At 40.1% G+C, this 22,076-nt stretch overlaps 1 protein-coding gene across 1 annotated transcript; it reads left to right on the top strand.

The window, feature by feature from the left end:
• Positions 1 to 1,336: 1,336 nt before the first annotated feature.
• Positions 1,337 to 21,811, top strand: LOC134650349 (all trans-polyprenyl-diphosphate synthase PDSS2). Its single transcript, XM_063505311.1, has 7 exons — positions 1,337 to 1,874; positions 5,111 to 5,242; positions 7,618 to 7,806; positions 15,695 to 15,828; positions 20,020 to 20,180; positions 20,721 to 20,912; positions 21,650 to 21,811. The coding sequence occupies exons 1-7, from the start codon at positions 1,561 to 1,563 to the stop codon at positions 21,809 to 21,811; spliced, it is 1,284 nt and encodes a 427-aa protein (XP_063361381.1). The 5' UTR covers positions 1,337 to 1,560.
• Positions 21,812 to 22,076: the final 265 nt, after the last annotated feature.

Here is a 22,076-nt window from a genome sequence, read left to right on the forward strand (position 1 = left end):
GACAGTCCTTTGACAAATTATAATTTATGTACTTGGTCAACCAGATCTTGACAGTAGAAAAAGGCGGCAAATTTGAAAAATGTAGGCGCGAAGGGATAACGTCCCATAGAAAATTTGAATTTCGCGCCTTTTTTTACTGACAAGATTTGGTTGACCAGCTATAATACATCATAATACCAGTACAGTATTTGCTTTATTTTTTGCGCATGACAACATTATTGAATCGTACACTTAAAAATCGTCGTCCCATCCCTAGAATATCACTCTATGTGTCAAATATTTATAGTCTGTGGTATGCAGCGAAAAGTGGACGCCAATTATTGGGCTGTACATTCCTGGGTTGAGCAATCCCAGGTCGAGCATTATCGGTACGGGCCAATAATATGCGACCAATATTCGGCGTTCACTAAATGGATTCGTATTATTGGGTCGTGTATTATTGGGTTGAGCGTTATCAGGGTGTACAAGCTTGGTCCGTGCCAATAATATGAAGCCACTGTTTGGACAGGGCAATAATGTACAACCCAATAACTCGCGTCCAAAAAAGTGGACGCCAATTATTGGGCTGTACATTCCTGGGTTGAGCATTAACCGGACTCATTCGAACCCATTCTCGTTCGGTCATTTGCGTAATTTCCGCTTCAAGTAACTGCCTATGTAGACTCTCGCGCGAGCCACGTGACGAGCCGCGCCACGAGACGCGAGTCACCGTTTACACTCGCGTTCGGCTTGTCATTCGGTTATAAACCTTATGCCGTGCCGTTAGTGTTTAAATTATATTAGCTCGACGAGCTTGCGAGCCACGAGACGAGCCGCGAGCCCACCGCTTACACTCGCGTCTCGTCGCGCGGCTCGCGGCTCGTCTCGTGGCTCGCGCGAGAGTCTAATCTGCCTATAAGAGTGTGTTTACACTATCCGCTGATCCCCTCAACAATATATAGTTGGTCAAACCAATTTGTCAGTAAATAAGAACAAAAGAAACTATACCCATCCTTTTCTTTTGGGTGCTAGTACTAGTGTAAAACAAAAATAGTATGTTCTCTCTGTCTATGTTTGAAATGAGACAGTCCTTTAACAATTTAAAGCTGGTCAACCAAATCTTGCCAGTAAAAAAAGGCGCGAAATTCAAATTTTCTATGGGACGATATCCCTTCGCGCCTACATTTTTCAAATTTGCCGCCTTTTTCTACTGTTGACCAAGATCTGGTTGACCAAGTATATTTACATCATCACATTCACTTTGGTAGAGAATCATTCATTCATTCAATCCAACTTTGAGTTCCGGTCAGCCATCTGAGCCATCAGCCAAACTGTCAGTTACTTATTTTCGCGCGAAAGTGGAAGGCGACTCTCGCGCAGCTACTTCGCTCCTTAGTTTATTTACGAAAGACATTCTGATTTATGCAATACTTGCATAAACCCTAGAAAACTTCAGTGTAAAATATTGTGTAACGTGTTAGTTCTCTCGGAGTGATTTTACAGTGTTTACTGCTATTTTAAAGTTCTAAACCGTTCAAAAGTTTTTATTCGTTTTCAAAGGAGTGTTTACAAATCACCAGAATGAGTTTGAGTCGTTTACGTAGTGTCGTTAGGGCCGATATAGTGAAAGTTTCTTCTACAAGCGCGTTGGTGTCGAAATTACGTGGACCTTGTTCGGGAAGGGACTTGAGCACATCAGAGGCCCACCGCGTCACGATTGCTCAACACACGCCAAAACCAGATTGGAACCGCGCAGTGAGCGAAGCAGAGAAAATCGTGGGATACCCAACTTCTTTTCTTAGTCTCCGATGGGTTATGAGTGATGAAATTGCGAATGTCGCTTTGCACTTGCGAAAATTAGTCGGGAGCAATCATCCTTTATTGAAAACTGCCAAGTGAGTATAGAAACACACGCCAAAAACAACGTATATTATATACTGTCTATTATTTTCACTCTAATTGTATTGATTCAATTTATGTACCTAGTTATTAAGCTAGGTAAACTGCGTACCTAAGGAACACGCGTAAGACACGCAACAGTTTATATAAAACTTTGAACATAAATAATCTCCTACCTATATAGTGTTCGATACTAACTAGATCGAAGACGTTCAGTAATGTTTTATCCGTTTTTTCCACATTTAGCTGGTAAATTACATTACGCACTTTACTAACATCCCAAATTAATTAGGTATTCGATAGCCGCACCAGCGCGCGTTCGTGCAAGTTTCGTAATTTCAATGCGCGATTTGCAACACGCAGTTATTAGGTATCTCATTATTAGCTGGTTAGGTCTGTTCAATGTACCTAAGTACAAATAAAAACTTGTATAGTACAATAACCTTCAATAAAATTTTGCGCAACGAACTGTGAATTGTGTGTTGTGAAAAAAAAAAATACCTACACTATTTTATCTTATTTGTAGTCATAGGTAAGTAACGTGTTAATAAGGTATTAATACTTAACGAGTTACGTATGTAATTGTAATAATCGCTATCCGTTTCTCGTAAATAGTACCTAAACTTTCTTGTAAAATTTTCCGTAAGTATTTAACTTGAAATAAAAAAAAATTACATAAAATTTTTACTACTGTAAAGTCTGTAAGTAGGATATCATCTTCCTCGCGTTGTCCCGGCATTTTGCCTCGGCTCATGGGAGCCTGGGCTCGGCTTGGCAACTAATCCCAGGAATTGGCATAGGGGAAACTGGGGAGGGTTGATCACCCCTTTTGTTTTTAGCATACATTTTCTTAACTATTTGTAGTATTGAAAAACTTTATAGACCATACGATTCAGAATTTATCTCTTCATTAATAGTTTGAATTAGAACAGATTTGTGCAATAAATTAGACCATTATTTAATGAAAACCCATACTGTTGACTTTTACCATGTGTCCCCTATGTAAGGGAGACTTGTTTACCCCTGGTCGGGAGCCTTGATCCTAGGGGGATCAAGTGACCCTGGTTCTTGGGACACATGGTAAACAGATTTTTACCATGTCTCCCCATACCAGATTCTCGTTGATTATATAACTCGGATCGCTATTAGCAATGCATCTATAATTTGTAAAATACACAGCAAACATATATATATATTGCATCTTCCATGCTTTGAAGTTGTATTTCCGGTAATCAGATGTCTAAGCCGAAGGGATCAAGTCTTCCAGATTTGGGGACACTTGGTAAAAAGATTTTAAGCGGCAATGTCATATTTCGAGGGTAGTAGCTACATTAATTTATTCACTTTATCTACAGAAAATTAATATATGAAGATATCAAACACATATTAATCCATAATCTTATACTTTTAAAAAACAATGTAATCGTATTATCCATAAAACAACATAAAATAGGGAATCAATTTTTGAACAAAAAAAAAGTTAAAAAAAAACCAAAAATCTAAGTTATTAACATAAAATTTCTTATAACAAGCTAAATTTTTTAAAGTTACATATTATGAAGGTATTTTTAGCGTCAGATACCTACAGCAATTTTATTTTTTTTACCCATCTCTGGTCGTTATTGTTTACTATAATAAATAAGTTTAGAAATTTACTGCTCACGTTTCGAGGACGGTGTTTGAGCTGCATAATCCTAAAATCCTTTCTATGGACCGTCGGTTCTATAGTACATAAGGTCGGAAAGCCATTGAAATAGCATTTCATGCATAAAAACAAATATCGCCGGTTGAAAACCAAATATCGTTATAAGTGTTGTTTGTCGACCGAGTAACATCCCCTGTGTGTAAAACGTTTAACTTGATAAACAAGACCAAGTGCGGGTAGTTCGTAAAATGTTGATGTCAACTTTAGTTAGTCTTTTCAAAGGCCACGGGGATAATTCCGTTTTCGGAGTTCGGAGTCGGTTGTATAATTAAAAACTGAATTATACGCCATTAAATCCCGTTTTAAAAAACAATAGTGAGTCAAAAACCTTGAAAGTTTAAATCAGTGTTTCTCTGGTCGTACTTTTGCGGCATGATTTACTAAAGAAAAGAAAATATTTATGATAGCTCTATGAATCATTTTGTAAGTAAATTTATTACAATGTATACTTGATCGCTTTGTGGGTGACATGATCCCGGAATCATATCTCCCCTGAAGAAAAAGACAAAGTCTCCCCATACATAGTAAGATTATAAAACGTGCCGTACTCGAAACGTGTGTTCGCGTATATCAATGTAATCCAAGTTAATCATCACTTCAATAAACAACAAATAAAATAAGCACACTCACTAACATCATTTCCATCTCATATTATAAAATAAATCCAGTTAAAGCTTACCGAAAAATGAATATAGTACGCAGAAAATCTTTCACCGTCCGCCATTTTTGAACCACTGACTTTTCCGATACAGTGCCATGACAGAACGTGAAGTTAGGAACGAATGAATGAGTGTTACCAGTGCAAATTTTTTTATCTCGATTGGTTTGATTAAAAATGAAGTTTACCAAGTGTCCCCTAGGGATCGACCCTCCCCACCCTCACCTAGGCACTAGTTTTTACGAAAGCGACTGCCATCTGACCTTCTAACCCAGAGGGTAAACCAGGCCTTATTGGGATTAGTCCGGTTTCCTCACGATGTTTTCCTTCACCGAAAAGCGACTGGTAAATATCAAATGATATTTCGTACGTAAGTTCCGAAAAACTCATTGGTACGAGCCGCGAGTTTGAACCCGCGACCTCCGGATTGCAAGTCGCACGCTCTTACCGCTAGGCCACCAGCGCTTTTTTTTCCTGTAAGTAGGATACACCTAGTTTATTAATAATAAGTATTGTACATACTTTTGCCCAATAGTGCCTATTTCACGGGCCTATCCGTATACACATTTGCGTAACTCGTTTGCGTTTTTCCTGTAGACATTGCAAAGTTAAGAGAATCTAAAGCAATTTTTTACGCTGCACACTTACCTACTTACAGGCGGGATACCTAATTTTTTTTCGGTGGGTACTTGAGACTCAAATAAAAAAACGGGATTTGTGTAGGTACCAGAGCCGTTGGCCCACAGAAGTTTTTCTAAAATGTGTTTGATCCACCTATATCTTAATCGCGTAAGGGATTTAATCAATCGCTATCGGAATTTGCGTAATCTAATTTCTGTGTCTCTTACTTTGTATAATATCGCCCACAGAAACCTGATCTACAATGGCAAGAACAACATGCAGGCGTGGGGGCTCATCGTGCTGCTGGTGTCGAAGGCGGCCGGCCACAGCCCCGAGATACCAGACATGGAGCAAGACAAAGCTGCTGGAGTGTTACACAGGTAATACACAAGAACAACATGCAGGCGTGGGGGCTCATCGTGCTGCTGGTGTCGAAGGCGGCCGGCCACAGCCCAGAGATACCAGACATGGAGCAAGACAAAGCTGCTGGAGTGTTACACAGGTAATACACAAGAACAACATGCAGGCGTGGGGGCTCATCGTGCTGCTGGTGTCGAAGGCGGCCGGCCACAGCCCCGAGATACCAGACATGGAGCAAGACAAAGCTGCTGGAGTGTTACACAGGTAATACACAAGAACAACATGCAGGCGTGGGGGCTCATCGTGCTGCTGGTGTCGAAGGCGGCCGGCCACAGCCCCGAGATACCAGACATGGAGCAAGACAAAGCTGCTGGAGTGTTACACAGGTAATACACAAGAACAACATGCAGGCGTGGGGGCTCATCGTGCTGCTGGTGTCGAAGGCGGCCGGCCACAGCCCAGAGATACCAGACATGGAGCAAGACAAAGCTGCTGGAGTGTTACACAGGTAAAGTCCACGAATGAATTAGTCTCCAAATCAAGTTGCTTGACGAGAGGCGAAAAGTTAGTAAAATATACGAGGAAGATTTGTAGGGTGCTCCGGCCCGAACAACGCTCGGCCACGGCCCGGTCTAACGTGAGTCATCCTTTAATCCGTGTAAACATTTTCGTGACAATTCCGCACGCAAGCACTTGAAAACTCATTTTGTGCAGGTTTCATTAGGTTCCATTATAATGACCTAAATGTTTCCGTAGTAAACAATGTAGACAAACAAAACAGTGAAACTCGAAGGCAATGCGTGCGCAACGTTTCGTGTTCTTTCGTGGTACGTCACGTGATGGTCACGCGACGCTATTCTTAGGTATTTTATGACGTTATCAGAGTAAGGCTAGCAAAGTTGACAAAAAAATTGTTCTTAGATGTAGTATGTTGAATGTATCAGTATTTACACCTCACCTACTCGTAATTACTTACAAGTTTTTTTCTGAAAGAGAAATTACTGGTGGATTCAGGCTGTTTAATTTGCCCCGGTAAAATATTAAGATATCTCCATCATCCTGTAAGCTAAAATATATTCCTAAAAAAACCAATCAGGCAGAGTCTGCTGATTTTATATACTTTTGTACCCACTCGCCAATCTACGGCGACAATTTCAACTTGGTTTTCCGTTTTTTTATTTAAACGGGTTTACCGTTCTAAAAGTCGATCTAAGCAATTTGGAGAAGAATATCGGTCCATTTAACCCACACTACCCACACAATGATCGTGTTCTGCAAATTGACGGGGGGCCACAGCAACGTGATTGAAATAAAAAATAAAAATAAGAATACTGTGATAATAGTGTAAGAATAGTTAATAAAATTGTAATACTTTGTATTTCTTTACACCGGCGACGTGATAACGTGATTTTTCAATTTCAAAGTGTGCCTTCCCAAGTTTTTTTAAAGTTTATTAGCGAAAGCGAACGTAAGGTTGAATATTTTGCTAGCCTAGATGATTAATCAAAACGAACTTATATCGTGACGTCATTATCGTCACGATATAAGTTCGTTTTGATTAATCGTCAGTGTCACTTTCATCTCAGGCCTCAGCGGCTTACTGAAGCTACAACTACAATTAACCCACATATATAGGTATCTACTATTGGTTATGAGTGGATATCATTAAAAACCCGCGTGGAAAAACCCGCGGTATTCGCAGACATAGATATAGTAGGTAAATCGCCTTTATATACAAAAAGGCCTAAAATGATCCCGAACCTGAAAGTTAAGGGTATTAGGTGAGCCTAATTTCTGGTTGTGACTTCGCTCAAAACTGGACCCGATCCGTCGTGCGATGTAGTTTTCGGGAGTATAAAAAATTTGGATAGTATCACCTTTACTGTTAATTAAACATTTTGAGTACCGTAAAACGGGGTGAGTAGGTTTCGCGGGGAGAGGTGGGTTATGAATGGGGAGAGAAGGTTTGAGAGGGGGGTGAGAAGGGATTTTAAGGCTACTGCTACAAAAATAATGTATTCCAATTAAAAATGGAGCTATAGTAATACGCATAATAAAAAAAAAAATCGATCCAACAATCTTCCAAAATCACCTTTGTATGAAAACCCCTCTCACCCCAAATACGAGGCACTACGGGGTGAGGTGGGTTTTCCTCTTTATCGTCAATGTTATGAAATGGAACTACCCAAAATAAAATAAAAACTAAAATACAAACGTCCGGAACACTTATTATATACACCATTCAGTTTTCATATGTCAAATAAAAATGTTATCGAGGTTTGAATTTCAGTTTTGACCCTACTCACCCCATTTTACGGTACAAAAAGATAAATGTCAATGTGAACTGTAGATTAACTTTGTGACCCAGTGATTGTGACTCTTCATTCTTCCACAGCCAACGCGCATTAGCCGAGGTGACGGAGATGATCCGGACGTCCCACCTGGTCCACAAGGCGCTGGTGAACATGAACACTCGGCAGCTCACCGTGGCTGAGCCCGACGACATGACCTTTGGCAACAAAATAGCGCTGCTCAGCGGAGACTACCTGCTCGCTAATTCGTGCTCGGAGCTTGCGAACTTGAGGTAAGTTTTTCAGAGGCAGATGTGTTATCTTGTGGCCTAAATCGGGAACTTCATATTGATACTATACTTACCGAAAACTAAAAAGCATGTTGCACGTAGATAGATACACTAAATGTATGAGAAACACTTTCTTCTATTTGTGGTTTTTCTTGTGCCCTAACCTAGGTTGATTTCGAAGAAGCTTGTGTTGTTATCCTGAATAAAAAGTCTTACTATTTTTTTTTCCAAAACCTGCAAATGTCAAAAATCGTTAATTCCTGCAATAATCGTGAATTAAAAAGTTAGGGGTGGGTGTTCTATTTAATAGGACCATTTTAGCGTAGCAGCACGGAATCTGGTTGGTTGCCGCCCTCACAGTGCCTCATTGAAAAAAGCGGCCAAGTGCGAGTCGGACTCGCCCATGAAGGGTTCCGTATTTAGGAGATTTTGACGTATTAAAAAAGAACTACTTACTAGATCTCGTTCAAACCAATTTTCGGTGGAAGTTTACATGGTAATGTACATCATATATTTTTTTAGTTTTATCATTCTCTTATTTTAGAAGTTACAGGGGGGGGGGGACACACATTTTACCACTTTGGAAGTGTCTCTCGCGCAAACTATTCAGTTTAGAAAAAAATGATATTAGAAACCTCAATATCATTTTTAAAGACCTATCCATAGATACCCCACACGTATGGGTTTGATGAAAAATTTTTTTTTGAGTTTCAGTTCTAAGTATGGGGAACCCCCAAAATTAATTGTTTTTTTTTTTCTATTTTAGTGTGAAAATCTTAATGCGGTTCACAGAATACATCTACTTACCAAGTTTCAACATTATAGTTCTTATAGTTTCGGAAAAAAGTGGCTGTGACATACGGACGGACAGACAGACAGACAGACATGACGAATCCATAAGGGTTCCGTTTTTTGCCATTTGGCTACGGAACCCTAAAAATCTAGCCCGTATAGGTATACTTACGAGTAGGTGCTTTATAATTTGGAACTGTAATGTAAGTTTGCGTCCACTTAATCAAAAAAAAAATTATAATGCCATTCATAGGCGTTTTGTAACGGCTCCTTCGAACCATTCTGAAGATTGTTGTGAGTTGTGAGGTACTAGTTTTTTACCGTTACAAATAGAAGTAGGTATTCTTAATGGCCTCATGGCGAATTAAAGGCGGAGTCAACATGTACCTACTACTTTTTAGGACACTTACACACTATGTAATGGGGCCAACGAACTTCTCTATGTTAATACATGTACTACCAGTATTATCGGTTCTTATTGTAATGATTGCTCAAGACAGTGAAAATCAGGTATCTGGTACTAGAAAGTACCCTTTACCTAGATTTAGTTCACGGTTTAACCATTCAATAAAGGTACAGAGTACAGCCTTGTATCTGTGTCTCCCTTCAACATGTACTTAACTGTGTCCCTTAACACGTAAACGCAGCTCAAGGCATTCACTTTCGGTCAGCGAATCGTTTAAGGACAAGTATCTACGTTTACACAAATAGCGTGTGATTGTTATTAATAATGTGGCTGGCTGTTTAATGCATCATGAATCCCGACCTCGGCGTCATTAGAAATCTGTTATTAGGTACTTATAATGACTTCTGACAGCAGGATATCAAATTAAATGTACGTATGCATTATATGTATAATTATATCTTAATCATTGTCGGTAGAATCTTTAGTTTTAGGATCACTAGAGCAGTAACGGTGCTTAACCATACGGAGTATGTACAACACTCAAACTGCACAATTTGCCAGCTCTACCGTAACATATTGCCTCTGCCCATTGGCAGAGTCAAATTGGCCCCCTGACCCTATTCACAATACTTCCACTTTGCCACGGGCATCCAGTCTAAGTCTGTCTTCACGTCTTCAGTTAAATGGTACTGATGATAATCCATGGCTCAAATTAGACTAGGAAAAAGCTTATAGTGAAGCATAAGTCATACGTAACAGATAGGTTGTACAGTCAGCAGCAGAAGTTGCTAAGCGGGCGAGGTGTTCAAAATTGCCTTGACACGCTCTTATTCTCTTAACAATAAAGTCGCGTCAAGATCATTTTGACCACCTCGCCCGCTTAGCAACTTCTGCTGCTGTCTGTACAAAGCGGATCTGGTAAGACATAATGAAGAAAACAGTTATAGTTGTATTGTATAAATAATAATACGTTAACGTTGTACATTCATGTGCATAACCTACCTGCCAGAACGGCCCGGGTCCGGCCCGAAGCGCCCGACACTTGTTTTTATAGAAAGCATCACGTGATCATCGATCATAGAAAACGTAGCGTTGGACGGCTTGGACCGGACCCGGGCCGTTCTAGCGTTAGTCATATTTAAATAAGTTGACACAATACCTACCTTAAACGCAACCCCAACCCAACTTTAAAAGTAGGTATCACATGCAAGTGTACAACCCTTATTGATTATAATTAACTTGTTGATTGGTTGGACTTTCACAGTTGGGGCATTGGCATTTCATATGAAGCGGACAGGAAAAAAAAAGTGAGGTTCCCGAATTTGTTTATATTTGGTTTAGTTCTTCTTCTAGTAGGTATAAAACCGGACGCCAAATATTTTTTATATATGACGTTTATTTTAAAAATTATGAGCTTTTCAAAAATTACCGTAATTGAAATTCCGATTTTTTTAAACTCGAATATCGAATAATTAAAATATATAACTTATTATTAAACCAAGCGTTTTCTATAGAATTTTTAATGATCTTTTCAGCAAAGAAATCAATTTTGAAAAATAAATAAAAACGGAATAAGTTATATATTTTAATTATTCGATATTCGAGTTTAAAAAAATCGGAATTTCAATTACGGTAATTTTTGAAAAGCTCATAATTTTTAAAATAAACGTCATATATAAAAAATATTTGGCGTCCGGTTTTATACCTTCTAGAAGAAGAACTAAACCAAATATAAACAAATTCGGGAACCTCACTTTTTTTTTCCTGTCCGCTTCATATGAAATGCCCCAGTTGTTTAATAAATGTTCAAAGTGATTGCTTTCATCTTAAAGTTTGAGCTGATCAAGATAGAACTACCGCATTGCTCAGACCAATGTGCTAAAGATATTAAGGGAGAACAAGTTTTACTTTTTAAGAAATATTTACAATAAACCAGACTTTCAATAACCGGTTTTTGCTAATTATCTTTTATGTCGGAGGTATTGAATAAACTACGCTCTATCTGGCACGCAAGCATACATGTAGGTACAGGTATTTAGTACAGGCAGAGTCAAAAATAACGTATCAGACTACGTGTAAAAAGTATCTTCCATTCTCTAAAATCATAACAAAAAAAAGAGATATACTCGTATGTCTCTACAAATAGAGCACTAGCCTTCTAAGGCCCAGGGTCCTACCTATAGAACTTCTTCAGTTCGATGAATTTAAACCATATTCAATTGGAACAGAGTTGCATTTCATTTGTTTCGTTTAATTTTCAAACAAATAGAAGTCAACTCTATCCCCTGCACTATAGGTTCAAATTTCAGTGGCTAATTTAGGGTTGTTCATTTGTATGGATGGACCTTTGGAGGATATTAGAGTGTGGCAGATACTTTTGAACGCAAACTGTAGATAATATTAACACTATTTGGAAATGTGTTGTTTCGCCTGCTACTTTTGATGCTGACTGTACATACATATCGCATATACTACCTATGGGCAATGAATCATTTATTTACATAAAATACATAAACAGTGGTATTGGTACTACTAAAATACCTATATACATAACTAGCGACCCGCCCCGGCTTCGCACGGGTTAACAAATTACCTATACAAAAACCTTCCTCTTGAATCACTCTATCTATTAAAAAACCCCGCATCAAAATCCGTTGCCTAGTTTTAAAGATCTAAGCATACATACAGATATTAGACAGACAGACAGCGGGAAGTGACTTTGTTTTATACTATGTAGTGATAGTGAAGGTACCCGGTTTCTATGAAAACTTAGCATGTCAACTGCTTTCAGGGACCACCAGTGGCCCGCAAACCACCGGTTAAAATCCACTGACCTGAGCAGTAGCTATCAAAGAAAGTGCAAGTCATTAAGCCACTCTAGATTTTAAAGATTTGTTCCAGTGCTGTGGGAATATTTTAGGAAAGGTCAGAACATTACTTCTGACAGTGTACGCATTGACCTACTCACGCATTGGCTGTTTTTAGGGTTCCGTAGCCAAATGGCAAAAAACGGAACCCTTATAGATTCGTCATGTCTGTCTGTCTGTCCGTCTGTCCGTCTGTCCGTCTGTCTGTCCGTCCGTATGTCACAGCCACTTTTCTCCGAAACTATAAGAACTATACTGTTGAAACTTGGTAAGTAGATGTATTCTGTGAACCGCATTAAGATTTTCACACAAAAATAGAAAAAAAACAATAAATTTTTTTGGGTTCCCCATACTTCGAACTGAAACTCAAAAATTTTTTTTTCATCAAACCCATACGTGTGGGGTATCTATGGATAGGTCTTCAAAAATTATATTGAGGTTTCTAATATCATTTTTTTCTAAACTGAATAGTTTGCGCGAGAGACACTTCCAAAGTGGTAAAATGTGCCTTTTGACGCATAAAACCACAAACGCGAATCGCCAACTCTACGCAAAAAACCACTTAAGCGAAACACCAACTACGCAAAACACCAACTACGCATAACGCCAACATGAAATTACGCAAAACACAAATCACGCTAAATACCATGTATGCGGAATACCACCTATCACAGTACGCGAAATGCCAACTAACACGATACGCGAAATACCAACTAGATGCATGTCCGCCTTGCCGTCTGTAGACTACAGTTTCAAAATAAGTCGGCCGTTTTGGAAACCATAGGTTCGAAATCTTATGTATTAAAACTATAGACAAGTAGGTCCTTATAAAATGAAACCTCTTTAGATAACGAATGGCTGTTGTTGATGAAAGGTATTATACTTCGATTGTAAATATTATATTTTACAAGTTCCAGTTGGTATTTCGCGTTTGTGGTATTGTAAGTGTTTGGTATATTGCGTAATAAATAAAATCGCCAAACACCACAACACGTCAGGTTGGTATTTCGCGTTTGTGGTATTATGCGTAGTTGGCGTTTTGCGTAATATTTTTTAGAAGTCCGCACAATACCAAAAAACCTGGGATTGGTATTTCGCGTTTGTGGTTTTATGCGTCTAAAGGAAAATGTGTGTCCCCCCCCCCTGTAACTTCTAAAATAAGAGAATGATAATACTAAAAAAAATATATGATGTACATTACCATGTAAACTTCCACCGAAAATTGGTTTGAACGAGATCTAGTAAGTAGTTTTTTTTTTATACGTCCTAAATCGCCTAAATACGGAACCCTTCATGGGCGAGTCCGACTCGCACTTGGCCGCTTTTTTTTTAGTAATGCTTCTAAAATAACTAACTGAAGGACAGGTAGGCTAAGTCCATTCATGAACATTGAACAAGTCGAGAATAAAAGTGAAAGACGTAAACCGCACATTAGCATTACCAACATGGAATAGATAATCGTCTTTATACTTATAGCATTAGTTTTGATTCTCAGTCAGCTATACAACGTAAGCCACGATAATTAGTATTGTAGGCCTTTTTATGAAAAAAATATAAAAATATGCTCGCATACGGCGTACGAATATAATTATAAGCATGTTCATAAAGAACTATTATTATTATAGCCTCATTTATTCCTTAATACATTTAAAATACAAACTAAAATACGAACTACTGGAGATAAAAGTAAAGAGCTTTAGTAAGCCTGTGTTGAGATTCGAGTTCAGTTGAAGAATTAAGAGTAACGCAGCATAAAAACGCAAAAAAATCATTATAAACGTATGACACGGACAAAACGCTTATATGTACATTAAGTAGTATGTATATTTACCAATTTTGTTAGAAGAAATAAGCGGCGAATTTTATAAATGTAGGCGCGATGGCTCGATCTCTCATACTAAATTTGAAATACCTACCTATACGCGCCTTTTCGAATGACAAATTGGTTTGTCAGACTATATAAATTAATTCAAGGTAAACCTGTAAGGATCGTAATTGTCCTTAGAACTTACTACAATTTATGTTTCCGTGTTAATTCATACTAGCGCGTACGATCTTGCTTCCTGCAAGAAAGCAGCGAAAGTGTGCGCAATGCGCATTGTGCGAATTGAGCATTCAATTCAAGGAACACCCAAATAGAAAGCTTGTTATTATATTTTATTTTTATTTATTCAGAAACAAACAGTCATACATGGTTTATGTAGGTACATATTTTAAAGACAATAAGATAAGAATAGACCTATAGTTTCATAACAGAAAAAAACAACATATAAATAGGTCCGTGGCTATTACTTAATCACATAAGAGAAAGACTTAATTTGTATTTTACAATTACTATAAAAATTTGTAAATCAATGATTTGATACCTCTGTCGAGAATACATTGTAAGTGCGTTAAGGAAGTTATAAAAATGATTGTTAAATTCAATATTTAAATGCATCCCCATTTTGTGCCGTTTAGTGTCAAATGATTCTCTTATCTTAACTGCTTAAGAAGTCCATTTGTACGTTGGGGTCAGGGATGTTGCGAACATCCGCATCCGCATCCGCAACCGCGGAACTTCCGCATTATTTTCAACATCCGCATCTGCATCCGCATCCGCATAAAATCGATGCGGAGCTTATGCGGATGCGGATGTCGAACAAGTCGGTACAGGAACGTCTTAGTGGCGGCGTAAGTGCTAGGTAATTTCGTCATTACCTATAACGAAATCGTCTAGATCCAGAAAAGTCGGCCAAGTTACTGTTTATTAAATATAACGCACCTGTATTCTTGCTCAAATACTAAACGTTTCGTTTTTTTTTAATAACAAAATACTAAAAATGGAATATTTGACGTTTTCTAAGTACCTAATCTTGACATCCGCATCCGCATCCGCATCCGCGGATGTGAGCCTTTAAATATCCGCATCCGCATCCGCATCCGCGGATGTCAAAAAATCTGCATCCGCAACATCCCTGGTTGGGGTATAAACAAATTTAAGAACAAAATTGGTTGCTCCTGTGGATAATTCTTACCAAGTTACCACTTAAAAGTAAAGCACCGCGCCATGTTGATGCCATTTTGTGCACCTGTTCAATATACCAGTCCAAATCAGCAATGAAAAAGGAAAACCACTAACCTTGCATCATACCATAATGTCTATTCATATTGATACCAAGCCGGGTCGTTTGGAGTGGAATCCGTGTCAAAAACGCTTTCACGCTACTTACATCGTAGAATCGCATTACGCAACAAACTCGTTTGCACAAAAAATCATCTCTTAAATTAATGAAACGTAACTTAGCGATAGTTTATGAATGTCGTGTTCTAAATGAAACTACTTTTGATATAAGTAGGTACTTATAATTTTTATACACACCGTGTATTTTTGATTTTCGTTAATTTCAGCGCTTAAATTAAGAGCTTAAAGGCTTCGTCACACAGGCGCGTTTTCCGGGCGGTGCGTGAGCGGGGCGCGCCGCTTTTACATACACTCACGCCCCGCTCACGCGCCGCTCGGAAAACTCGCCTGTGTGACGAAGCCTTAAATCAAGTAACTTAACTAAGTAATATGTAATTAAGGCGCGGTGCTGACCAATTTAATATTGTTGATTTTTTGATTTGATTTTCTGTTGAGTGGGCCTTAATGATTGTCTGCTACGTATGATCAAGTTAATTGTAAACATTTAAATATATACGAGTAATTATGTTTGCGTTTTTCATACCACTGGCGTAATTCGGGCTTAAACTCATCAATCACAAATTAAATAATAACACATAAGGGCTCAAAATGAAATTAAAGGAAACGGTCCAAGGCATATAACAGTCTTTTTTTTGTATCCAGAAACCAAGAGCTCGTCGAACTGATGTCGTCAGCGGTCCGAGACCTGGCCGAAGCCGAGTTCCTGGGGGAGCGAGACGAGCAGAACAACCCGCTGCCGTCGCGGCCGGTCGCTGGAGACGGAGAGCCACATACAGGTCAGTTGTTATAACCAAGAGCTCGTCGAGCTGATGTCGTCAGCGGTCCGAGACCTGGCCGAAGCCGAGTTCCTGGGGGAGCGAGACGAGCAGAACAACCCGCTGCCGTCGCGGCCGGTCGCTGGAGACGGAGAGCCACATACAGGTCAGTTGTTATAACCAAGAGCTCGTCGAGCTGATGTCGTCAGCGGTCCGAGACCTGGCCGAAGCCGAGTTCCTGGGGGAGCGAGACGAGCAGAACAACCCGCTGCCGTCGCGGCCGGTCGCTGGAGACGGAGAGCCACATACAGGTCAGTTGTTGTAACCAAGAGCTCGTGGAGCTGATGTCGTCAGCGGTCCGAGACCTGGCCGAAGCCGAGTTCCTGGGGGAGCGAGACGAGCAGAACAACCCGCTGCCGTCGCGGCCGGTCGCTGGAGACGGAGAGCCACATACAGGTCAGTTGTTATAACAATTGAGCCTATTATTGAGCGCAGATGACAACCAATGCCTTATTGGAAAGGCAGCCTAATTAGCAGCGTGATCGTAGATAATTTAATGTCAAAATCAGCGCCACCAGTATTGTTTAATGTAGGTACCTAAGTTGGGAATACCTGTTTAATTAAGTACGTGAGGCTCGTACTCGGTCTATTTAACGATTAACTGGCATGCCTCAACAAGTTTCTCAATTTTAAATATTTGCTTAAGATCTAATGAGCAAACTTATACATCCGCTTGTGATATGTAGCCATGGCCGGAGCTACGGTACAATTGAATTTTGAGGTAGAGCAGGGCGCGTAGCCAACGTGCCAATCGTTAACGCTCCGTAGCGTATCGTAGTCATCTCTCTCTATCACTCTTACGTATTAGTGCGACAGTGACAGTTGCGTTCCGTCCGCTACGGAGTAAACGATTGGCAAGTTGGCTACGCACCCAGAAAGGAAAAATCTTCGGTTTCTTACTTGATCTGGAGATTCTGGAGGTCAATTCAGATAGTAATATCTTGTTATTCATTTGTAATTTAAATACCTAAATTATTTCATCAACAACACAACGATTAACCACATTTATGCGCAAGATTACGTTGGGGTATAATAAAAACAAATTGTGGAGTTTGTAGAGGCCATTAATTAAATTGGCATTGATTTCACTTGCCCTTTTAAGGCCCCTGTACACAATGGGCCATCGCCGGACAGTCCAAGGGACGCACCCATGCGGTAGAATGAGATTGCAATATCACTTGCTCCCTCTAACGCATAAATGCGTCCCCCAGAATGGCCCACGCTGGCCCATTGTGTACTGGGGCCTTTAGTTTAGAGGATATATAACCAAACGGAGTAGCCATTAACAGGCGTTCCCCTCTTAAAATCTGTCGAAAATAGGCGGCCAATGGTCAAACACAATGTATGGACTGACGTTTATCTGATATGACTATTTTTACGTTACCTACGTATGGTTACGTATACATTTGACGTGCCCCTCCCCCGCAAATATGGTTATATCCTCCAAGCTTGCACTTTCATTTACTGTGACAACACAGTAGAATGTGGAATTCAGTCGGTCTGTGCAACAAGTTATTTTCGAAAGGGCAGAGTTGCTAGCCTTGAACGCATCCGCCAGTTCGTCAGTTTGTTGCTAAATTAAAGTGCAAATAACGTCCAACTGGGTAAAGAATATAAGAACAGCGTGTTGTTAAGAAGTTAAGAACCTATCAACTTGCTCACTAGCGCCATTGGTAAATGATTGTGATTATTTAAATTTAACGACAGATACTCGTATTTAAAAAAGGTGGCCGCTATGTACTGGGTTATTATTAACTTTTATAATGTATTATTCAAAAGGTACTTAAATATAAAATAACTGCCCCCTTTTTTAATTATCTATCGTTAAATTTTAATAATCACAATTATTTAGCAGTGGCGCTAGTGAGCACGTTAAGTTAATGGGCTCTTAAAAATAAACCAGCTTTTTTTGGGTCAACTCAAAGTCTAGGTACTTTGAATTTTGAAATCGCCTAACCCCAACTTATACATAGTGGTTTCATTTAGTAACTAGTTTTGCGACATGCGCGCCAAGCACTATAAGGCTTCGTCACACAGGCGCGTTTTCCGGGCGGGTCGTGAGCGGGGCGCGCCGCTTTTGCATATAAAACGCTCACGCCCCGCTCACGCGCCGCCCGGAAAACGCGCCTGTGTGACGAAGCCTACTCTTCATTACAATGCAAGTACATAATACAGGGACTTCTGTTTGATCACACAAACTATTTTCTTGACAAAATATCACATCGCTACTAGGTATAAAGCGCCTTCCGCACTGCGTATTTCGCATGTGATCTGCTCATTGGTTCAATCCAGGAAATCATTAAAATAAAACGTAGATAAACATGATCGTACCTACTCATTAACAGCTAGTGCACGCAGTAGTTTAGGAATTATAAAGTCTGCTTCGAAATCGAAACCCTAACTTATAGGGCAGCGGTTCTCAATCTTTTTTTTTGACGGAACCCTTTTGGAAAGCGAAATACTTGATGGAACCCTACAATAAAACAATAGTTATTAGAAGTGTATTTTTTTATTAATAAGCATAATAATTATGCTTATTTTATTATTCTAAATTCTTGCGGAACCCATGGAGGGGTGTCGCGGAACCCTAGGGTTCCGCGGAACACACTTTGAGAATGGCTGTTATAGAGGTTTAATTACTTTAATTTAGTAACTAGTTTCTCGAACAGAACGAGATCCAGAAAAGAAAAACTACCTCAATGTATACTCTTAAATTTTTTATAAACACTTTTATACCTCCTCGGTGGCAAACAAGCGTGCGGCCAGCCTAATATAAAGCGGCCACCGCAGCCTATGGGCGCTTGCGATTGTATTTGAGTTCTATGGTTCCAATCCCCATGGTCCCACATTATGATTAATAATTAATATACGTGGGTTTTTTAACTAAATGATAGGTTAGCCTCGCTTGTCCCTTCCTCTTCCGTACTCAGTGACTACCTACAATGATCAGTAAAAAAAAACAAAGCTGGTCATCTTTGTACCTATTTGATGTGTTAGAATTCACAAGGAGCTGCCTTAAGGTTCGCATGCGGCCTGAATGCGAGATCGTCGTGTGTTGAATACTAAGTACGTCCAAGTGGAATTTGCTCCACAAATAGCATACGGCGATATCAACTTGTTGTTGGACACCTTACAATGCATAGTTTTGCTGCAGGATGCTAATTTACAATAGTCACAAGACAATTTTGATAGTATACACTGTCTGCATTGTCAAGAGCAGTTTTTCGATGTACAAATATTAGAGTCAGACCAAAACTAACTCTGCATGGCATTTGCAATGATAAAGCGTGGCAATGTCATTAATGTCCAATTTCTATGAAAATGTGACGTTTATAATGAAACTCCCTCACTTAGTTATATTCCAATTGGTGCAAAGTTACCCTAGATGAACTCTACCTACCTACTTACCTGTTCCCTTTTGAGTGAGACCTGCAAAACATTTGTAGTTTTTTCCCATTTTAGGCTAGGTTAATGGGAATAAATACTGCTTTTGTAGCTCTCTGAATTAGGTAAGCTTTTACTCGTAACTTTCCCTTAGAAAAAGTATAGATAAAGTAGAAAAATACATACCTACCCTATATGTTTTAATTCGAACAAATGAATACAAATACGGAGAAACAAAAAGCCTGTAGGTGTTTTTTGAGTAAAATCCTCAGACCGTGGTAAAATCTAAATGACATCTTTTCCTTCTAGGTTTGACGGGACACCGGTTAGGCACCGCAAGTGGCACTGTGTATAGAGAACATTGTCATGTAGGCTAATCGTGTTTAGACTTTAGATTTCTCTTGTTGGTATTCAATTTCTCTTGAACTTAACGCTTTTACTCTTAGGCTAGGTACGTACCAACTACTTAACTTTATGCTTGGACTATTTATTCTATGCTTGGAGTGATATAAACTAAGTACTATCCTGAAGGTTATTTTGACTTTCCCATGTACCGTGGCTCTTTAAAATAACAATTGCGGCTCTTCAAGACACCCAAAAAAATCAACACGTGAGCGTTGTTAAGTTAGGTACTGAAAACGGCTTCTTGCGGCTCTTAGTGTGGTTAAACTTAGAGGAACTCAGTAGGTAAGTCAGATAGATATCGTGCCGTTTAATCGAATCTGAGAAAATTTGGTTAAAATAGGTTACCTTATTGTTTGTCCACAGAATGGGAATGCGTGATCGACCCCCTCCCGCTAACAGGGGTATTAGGGCGCGCGCGGCGCGAGTGGGCGGCGCGGCACGTGCTCGCAGCAGGCGCCTTGCTAGGCAAGAGTTGCTCCGCCGCGCTCAAGCTGGCCGGCCATCAGCCCAAGCTGCAAACGCAGGTATCTGTCTTTTCATTTGTGTGGTTCCTTATGACGATACAAGACGTCTAATAAGCAGTTAACGAAGCAGGTATGCTTGCAAGGCCCTAATTGTTATATTAAGTCTATCATAATGCTTTGCATTTCTACCTTATCTTTTCAGGGAGAAGTGTCTGAATGAACCTTTTTTCAAGTGAAAACTTCTTTAGCGGCGCTGTGCACTTTTCGTGATGGGGAAAAAATGTTAAACTCGCGAGAGGTGTCACGTGACCGTAAGACGTAAGTCGGACACGTGAGCTGGTCAAAAAAACTGTTACTTCAATGTCATTGAGTTTTCCTTTATTGATTTAAATGCCATCTAGCGAGTTTCGCTCTAACTGGTATTAATATAACTCGAGTACTAACAGTGATGTGCTTAGGGGTTTCAAGTAATGCGACTAAAGAACGCTAGATGGCGTTAACCTCAATTATACATAGTGCTGCAGACATTTTGCAATGGTGATTGAGTTTTCACTTCTGCCAGCACTCCTGGAGTGCAACCCGTTGTTTTTTTATTTCCAGGGCTACCTCTTCGGCTGCCACCTAGCCCTAGCCTGGCAAGCCTTCCTTGACTTGGAACCGTTCTCCGGCCCCGAGCCCTCTCGTTTCTCCTTAGTCGGTGCCCCGTTGGCGTTCACTCTTCAAGCAAGACCCGAGCTGTACGAATACATCGAGGCTGGGCGGAAGAGCGTGCACGATGTTGACTACCATGCGGTGAGTGGAAATCTTAGTACCTACTGTATGTTCTATAGGTACATAAGGATCGAGAAAGTATGGTGCAATTTAATGGAGAATGTGACAAAAAATGACATATTGACTCGAATTGATAAATACTTTCTGGCACACCTGGTAATCAATTAAATAAAACCAGTAGTCATCAGGTATTTACACCACCTAATATGTTAGCAAACTACTAGAATACGCGGAGTGTAGCAGAAATCATATCCGGGAGGTACCTATAATGTTAATCTTTTTCAACCAATAAAGTCCAACGGTTGTGGGCCGTTTCCAATCACAGCTAACTTTCAAGAACTTTGATAATTGAAATTGGCATACCCACGCACCATGCTGCAATGCGGCAGGCAGAGCAATATCGTTAGATTTTGAATGTAGATAACCTTAACACATTCATTGCCACCGAGCCAAACAAGACATCCGCGCCAGGCCCCAAAAATTTCGTCATATAAAGCTGTAGTACCACGATCCCGACTATTGGGTCGTCCGACCTGGGAACGAAATCATTACCCGATAGTCGGGTTTTCGGCACTGAATGTGTTAACTCTTGTAAGACGCGCCTAGGGCTGGCACCATGGCTGTCACGTTCTAACAAATATATAAGGGCGAAAGTGACGCATACCATGACAGGTGATAAAAATGCGACCATGATAGCTGGTCGGACCAGGACTCTATAGTCGTCTATTTGACATACTTAAACACTTTTTCGTTGACAGCTATACAAAGCGGTGCTGGAGGGTGACGGCATCGAGCAGACCAAACAGCTCCAGCGAGAGCACATCGCGACCGCCTGCGAGGTACTTGACAGTTTCCCCAACTGCGACGCTAGGACCGCTCTCACCAACATCATTGTCGCCATGCATCATGACCACCTCTAGAACCAAACTAGGGTATCGTTTGTAGCTTTCTAATAGAGCCCGAAGGCTAATCCTATTGTCTATTGTTAAGTAAAACCGCTCGTGTCACGTGCCACAACCACCTGCATAAAAAATCGGTACTTCGGTTACTGAGTGCCGGCGAGTCGAACGCTACAGAACCAGTCTAAAATGTGTCATCGAGATGCGTAACAAAGGCGCGTTATCGGAGAGCGCACCTACACTGGTTTTTTGAGCGTTGGACTAGCCCGCGCTCAGGTGCCAAATA

This window comes from Cydia amplana, chromosome 8 (genome assembly GCF_948474715.1).
Source record: "Cydia amplana chromosome 8, ilCydAmpl1.1, whole genome shotgun sequence".
NCBI classification, from domain to species: domain Eukaryota; kingdom Metazoa; phylum Arthropoda; class Insecta; order Lepidoptera; family Tortricidae; genus Cydia; species Cydia amplana.